General features: G+C 54.7%; 1 protein-coding gene across 1 annotated transcript in view; it reads left to right on the forward strand.

Annotated features, from left to right (window-relative positions):
* The window catches only part of TXLNA (taxilin alpha), a gene marked incomplete at its 5' end in the record, with an annotated part of 6,821 nt that extends 546 nt beyond the window's left edge, over positions 1-6,275 (forward strand). The window contains 9 exons of the mRNA XM_029087488.1: positions 848-1,186; positions 1,673-1,764; positions 2,762-2,932; positions 3,294-3,488; positions 3,674-3,793; positions 4,096-4,170; positions 4,716-4,808; positions 5,219-5,314; positions 5,741-6,275. Coding sequence (XP_028943321.1) covers positions 848-1,186; positions 1,673-1,764; positions 2,762-2,932; positions 3,294-3,488; positions 3,674-3,793; positions 4,096-4,170; positions 4,716-4,808; positions 5,219-5,314; positions 5,741-6,094 — 1,535 coding nt within the window. The remainder of the gene's footprint in view (positions 1-847; positions 1,187-1,672; positions 1,765-2,761; positions 2,933-3,293; positions 3,489-3,673; positions 3,794-4,095; positions 4,171-4,715; positions 4,809-5,218; positions 5,315-5,740) is intronic.
* Positions 6,276-6,465: the final 190 nt, after the last annotated feature.

The following is a 6,465-nucleotide window of genomic DNA, read 5'->3' on the forward strand; positions in this document are numbered from 1 at the left end:
TCAAAGCCTCATCCAGCCTGGCCTTGAACACTTCCAGGGAGGAGCAGCCACAGCTTCTCTGGCCAACCTGTTCCAGTGTCTCACCACCCTCACACCAAAGAATTTCTTCCTCACATCTCATCTCCCCTCTTCCAGTTTAAAGCCATTTCCCCTTGTTCTGTCATTAACTGCCCTTATAAAAATTATTCTCTGGAAGATGAGAACTGGGTCTCTTCGAGCAGGTGCTTGCTTAAAATTAACCCTGCCTTGGATTGTGGTGCCTGGTAAACATGGGATGTAGGAAGCACACAACCAGTAGAGTTAATTTAATAACCAACTGCTGTTCAAGTTCCTCATCTGGAGGAACTCTGGAAGTAAAGAAGTGTGCTGAAGGCTGCGTTGCCTGCTCTGTCCCCACGTGTCCTCTGTTGGGGACAAGATACTCTTGATCTGAGATGATACAGCTGCTCTTCTGTGTGAGGAGAGGGGCTAACTCAGGTCTGAAAATCTATTGTCATGTAGAAGAGCCTGGCTCTGGGGGTGTTAGCAGGCAGTTCCTCTGAGGGAAAGCTCAGGCACAACCTGCTTTCATTAAAGGATGGTGAGGAGAGGGCGGGGGGGGGGGACAGATGTCAGGGGCTTGGTCATGCTCTTGTGATCAAAAGAGAGGCTGTTGGGGAGGCACCTCCATTGTCAGGGCAGCTGGCTGGAGACGCAGCCAGAACAAAGCAGCTTGTGTTGCTGGAAGTTGAAGCAGCCTTGGTGCAGTGGGGTGCTCAGGAAACCTCCCCTTGGCCGTGTGCTTATAGAGACCGGAGAATAGACGGTGTGGGGGCGTCTCACGCTTTTGTGTTCCCACCTCCCGCAGCTCCTCTCGCACAGGAGGACACCAAGTCCTCCCGGCCTGCTGTGCGTGACGTCTCCGAAGAGCTGAGCAGGCAGCTTGAGGACATCTTGAACACGTACTGCGTGGATGCCAGCCAGGAAGGTCCAGGCGAGGACGCTGGGCAGAGCGAGCCCGCGGAGCAGGAAGAGGCTGAGAAGTGTCGTAGCGAGTCCCCGAGGAACGGTGAGCAGGAGACGGGCGGCCCCGAGATGAACGGGGAGAAGGAAAACACCAAGGGGACCGAAGAGTTTCGACCCGGCGAGGAGTGTGGGGAGCGGGATCAGAAGAAGGCTCAGGAAAAGAAGAAAGCCAAGGGCCTAGGTAAGAGGCTCCCTGCTCTGGTTGTGCCACCAGCCCGAGAACTTTGGTGCAGACGTTGATTTTCCACTGGTTGCCCTCAATGAAATAAGCACTTTGGGTGTGTGACGTGCAGCGGCGTTTGGGAACGACGCAGCCTTGTGTTCTGTGGTATGTGGGGAAATGTACCGAGTGCTCCAGAGGCACTGGGTGCTGCTGCAGCCTCTGAACTCTGAGGATTTCCCTTCTGCTGGACTCAATGCCCTCAGCCAGCCCAGTGGTGGTTTCTCACTCCCAAAACCAGGTCTCTCCCAGCTGCTGCAGTTGTTCACCCACCGCGTGCGGTGACATCGGTGGGGCAGTGCCCTGAGAAGGCGCTGGAGATGTTGGCTCTGGCTGTGAGACCTGGTTTGTCTCTCCTGTCTTTGCCTTTATGAGACAGAACTCCTATGTCATTGATGTTATTTTAGTTTATTATTTATTTATTTTAAATTCTATGTCTCATTCCAGGCAAAGAAATCACTTTGCTGATGCAGACACTGAACACCCTGAGCACGCCAGAGGAGAAACTAGCAGCGCTGTGCAAGAAATACGCTGAGCTGGTGAGAGCTTGTTTCTTGGTTCCAGGCTCTGGGGCTGGGGGAGGACACTGCAGCACTGAGCTCAGGAGCTGCTTCACGAGGCAGAAGATGGCTGTAGATTTTCTTTATGTTGAGAGGGACAGTCCAAGAACACGCATGTAGCTTTGCAGTGTATGTTCTGGGATCTCTGCAGCTCTGGATTTACAAATATTAGAGGATAAAAGTTGCTTGGTCCAGCCAGGTGGTGTTGTTTGCAGAAGTGTAAGCGTGGACAGGAGGATTTTTGGCAAATCTGCGTGTAAAAGGACTTCAGATCTGTTTTTTTCTCTGCTCCTCTAACATGGAAGCTGCATCTCTTAACCCATCCTGTCCCAGGAGTGTTCCGTGGCCAGGTCTGTGCTGGGCCTGCGTGTCCCCAGGGCTGAGCTGTGAGCTGGCAGGCCCAGCCGTGGCAGAGGACAGGGCAGATACATCTCCTGTCTGCACCGCTCCGTGGCTCGTTTCTGTTGATAATTCCCTGCAAGAAACGTGTGTTTGGCAGAGTCACCGCGCTGCTGCCTGTGCACACTCAGCCAGACAACACACACAGAGGCTGGTGGCACACGTAACCAGAGCCAGGAGCTGTGGGCACAGATGTAGTTCTGTGGATGGACACAGTGCAGGGGAGAGCTGTGGGGCTGTCTGTGCACGTCCCAAGTGGACATCTGCAGGTTTTCCCTGTGCTCAGAGCTCTGCTCTGTTTGGGGGATGTGCGTGGAGGTGCTGGATGAACGTGCAAGTCTTTCCAATTCCAGCAGGACACGAATTGAGGAAGGAGAAAGGCCCTGTCCTGGGGACTTTGGGCTCTGTGTCAGACCTGCCCTGCTCAAAAGTGGCATCTTTGGTGCTATAAAGCTCTCCTCCTCCTCCTCTCAGAGCACAGAGAGCGTTGTTTTGATCCCTGTGTCTTCTCCTAGGGGCTCAGCACATTGCCCTGCTCTGTCTTGCTTCACCTGTGCCCTTTGCTCCCCTGTCCTAGCTGGAGGAGCACCGTAACTCCCAGAAACAGATGAAAATCTTGCAGAAGAAACAAACGCAGCTGGTGCAAGAGAAGGACCACCTGCAGAGCGAGCACAGCAAGGCCATCCTGGCCCGCAGCAAGCTGGAGAGCCTGTGCCGTGAGCTCCAGAGACACAACCGCACCCTCAAGGCAAGTGTCTCCTGGGCTCTTCTCCAAGAGCTGCTTCATCCCCGAGCGCTGGGATCACTGGCTGTGGGGCTGTGAGCCCTTCTGGCAAACTTACCTTGACCAGTGATTGTCCACAGTCCACCATCCGGGGCAGTGCTTTAATTTTGCTGTTAAGCCATCAGTATCTGCTGTGCCTGAGTGTTATTTCAGGGTCTGTTCACTGGAGAAGGGGAGGGGAAGGGCCCAGAGTCCCATCCCGATTGCTGGAAGCTGTAGTAGGAGGCTGGGTGGGTTCAGAGCATCGTGGTTTGGGCTGTTTGCTCACCTGCCTGCCCAGCACAGAGGCTGACACGTCCCTGCTGTCTCTGCCCTCCTCATGCAGGAGGAGGGTGTCCAGCGTGCGCGGGAGGAAGAGGAGAAGCGGAAGGAGGTGACATCCCACTTCCAGGTGACGCTGAATGACATCCAGCTCCAGATGGAGCAGCACAACGAGAGGAATTCCAAGCTGCGCCAGGAGAACATGGAGCTGGCAGAGCGGCTCAAGAAGCTCATCGAGCAGTACGAGCTGCGGGAGGAGGTGGGTCAGGGCGGGGGACCTGGCGTAGGGCTGCTCTGCTATGTCCCTTCTGCCCAGTGAAGTGGGTTTCTGCTGCTGGAGGGCAAAAGGGGCCTCTGAGCTCTGGGATCTTCCCTTGGGATCACTGCCTGGGCTGCAAGGACCTGGCTGAGTGTGTCGGTGACTGGTGGTGTTTCCCTCGGCAGCACATTGACAAGGTGTTCAAACACAAGGACCTGCAGCAGCAGCTGGTGGACGCCAAGCTCCAGCAGGCACAGGAGATGCTGAAGGAGGCAGAGGAGAGACACCAGCGGGAGAAGGACTTTGTAAGTCTCAGAGCTGTTCTCTAATGGGTACCAACACTCTGCTTTTTGTCTCGTCTCTCTGTGGAAGATTCTTAGGTTGGGTTCCTGAGTGCAGATCCCAACTCAGGTCAGGGCCTCCCAGGCCAGCTGTGTGCCCAGCAGGGACCACTACCCCAGCAGCATCGGGAGCGAGGCTGGAGCTCTGCTCTGCTCTTTGTGTTTCTCCCAGCCCACTCCCAGCTCCAGGCCAAGTGCCAGCCATGTGGGGACATGTTGAGAGCCTTCCCTGGTGGCACCAGGTAACTGGTATTGCTCTTCCCTAGCTGCTGAAGGAAGCTGTGGAATCACAGAGGATGTGTGAGCTGATGAAGCAGCAGGAGACCCATCTCAAGCAGCAGGTGAGTGAGCCAGTCTGTGTGCTCAGCCTGGTTGGTTGGGTTTTTTCTTTCCTCCCTAAGCAGGGAACAACCTGGAGTTCTTTAATCTGGAAAACACAAGGGCAGGATTGCTCGGAGTTTGGTGTGGATGGGCCTGTGTCAGCACAGTGTGAGCTGAGTCTTCCTTCAGCAATTCTGCCTTCTGGGAGGAAGGGACCTTGGTTTTTACCAGCACATTTCCCAGTGCTGAGGGCAGTGGTGTGGTCATACCTTGCTGAATCAGACCCAGCCAGTGCCTCCTGCCAAGGCCATGAGATGTTTGCAGAACACATCAGGCTCTGAGGATGTTTCCCTAACAAAAGAATGTTCCCTTAGCAAAGAATTTTTCCACATTCCCCAGTACCTCATGTTGGCAGAGCAGCTCTGTGCTGCCAGTTTGTTTGCCAGAAAGTCCAGTCACAAGCTCATGAGCTCAGTTTTGGTCTGACATCTCCCCTTTCCTGGGGGAGGCTGTCAGGAGGTGCTGGGTGAGCAGTGAGGAGCTGTAACCCTGTCTCTCCCCACAGCTGGCTCTCTATACGGAGAAGTTTGAAGAATTCCAGAACACCCTTTCTAAAAGCAGTGAAGTGTTCACGACATTTAAACAGGAGATGGAGAAGGTGGGTAACGCTCTGGCTGCCGTCAGAGCTTGCGTGGGCTGGAGGCGCTGTCTGGTGTCTCTCCTTGGTGCTTCTGCGACCTGGAAAAGCTGCAGCTCAGTTGTTTTGTTTAGTTTTGCTGGTATTAAAGTCAGACACGAGCTGGCTGCTCGTGTAAGGTTGATACTGTCCCTGGGTGGTGACTTCTGTGTCAGAACCAGCAGTGCTGCCCCTCTCTCCTGGTTTGTTGTTACCTGGTCGGTGTTTCTCTCTGGTGAAGCTGACGGCAGCGGCAGGAGACGTTTCCCGGGACAGCAGAACCTCGCTGTCTGCGCTGGGAAGTGGGTGCCCATTTGAGGACCCGTGAGGTGTAACCACAGCGCTGTCTGTGCCTTATTTGTTCCCTTTTTTTTGTCACTGTGATTCTGTAGATGACGAAGAAAATCAAGAAGCTGGAGAAAGAGACCACTATGTACCGCTCTCGCTGGGAGAGCAGCAACAAGGCTCTTCTGGAAATGGCTGAGGAGGTGAGGAGGCTCTGGGTGTTCCACGCGGAGGCAGGGAGCTGGAGCAGCCTGGGTGGCCTTAGGCTGGAGCTGAGGGACAGCAGGAGACAGGGACAGCTCCTGTCTCGGTGCAGGCGTGCTGGGTGGAGGGGTTGTGTTTTTCCCTTTAGCTTGATTTCCTTCCCTGGACATGGTGGTAGGAGCCTCTCACAGAGGTCCTGGTTGATGAGTGCAGAGGTGTGTGGAAGGAGTCAGACAGTCTCAGTGGCTCTTGGCCTCTGTGAGGGTAAAGGAAGAAAGAAGCGGTGATGGCATCAGGTCCTTTGAGTGCCCAGTGTTTGCTTGGTCACAAGTATTTTCCCTTTGAACTTCCATCTGAGGTTTCAACTCCCTTTCTGCCTCTCTGTCCTCAGGGTGGTGGAGTCTAAACTGTTTCTCTATTTGCAGAAAACCCTTCGAGACAAAGAGTTAGAGGGGCTTCAGGTGAAAATCCAGCGCTTGGAGAAACTGTGCCGAGCTCTGCAAACGGAGCGCAACGACCTCAACAAGAAGGTGCAGGACCTGTGTGCCCACGCGCCCCGGCCAGACACCGACCTCCTGGAGCCTTTGAAGGACCCATCTCGGGACGGCTCCGAGGCGGCGGCGGCGGGAGGTGCTCCAGCAGAGCAGCGCCTGGCTGAGGATTGCCTCCACCCGGGAAAGCCAACACACAGCACAGATCCTGCAGAGAGCCTGGGAGAACTGAGCATAGGAGCCCTGGGGCGGAGCGGGACTGAGGAAGGCACTCAGGGCGCTGACTGAGCCCGCTGAGCGGTAGGCGGAGGGAGGGCGAGGGAGGGTAACGCCAATGTTTCCATAGACTCAATCTGATTCCCCTCTCCTGGTCCTTGGACAGGGGTGAGAGGACAGCCCTCCTGGGGAACTGAGGTTTCCTAGCTTAGATTTTTGGAGGGTTTTTAAAATTTTATATATATATACATATGATATAGAAAATATGTGCAGGGCAACATACACTTTATATCTGGTCATACATGGAAACTAGAATGACCCACCTCCCTGCGTGTGCGTGAATAACTAATCTATGGAGACTCAACTGATCGTCCCTTTCACTAAAAGACCTTGTCCTTGGCAGGCTGCGACTCCCCTAAAGCCTAGCGCAGCTCGGGAAGGCG

The sequence above is a fragment of the Antrostomus carolinensis genome, unplaced genomic scaffold (genome assembly GCF_000700745.2).
Source record: "Antrostomus carolinensis isolate BGI_N321 unplaced genomic scaffold, ASM70074v2 scaffold41041, whole genome shotgun sequence".
Taxonomy (NCBI): Eukaryota; Metazoa; Chordata; class Aves; order Caprimulgiformes; family Caprimulgidae; genus Antrostomus; species Antrostomus carolinensis.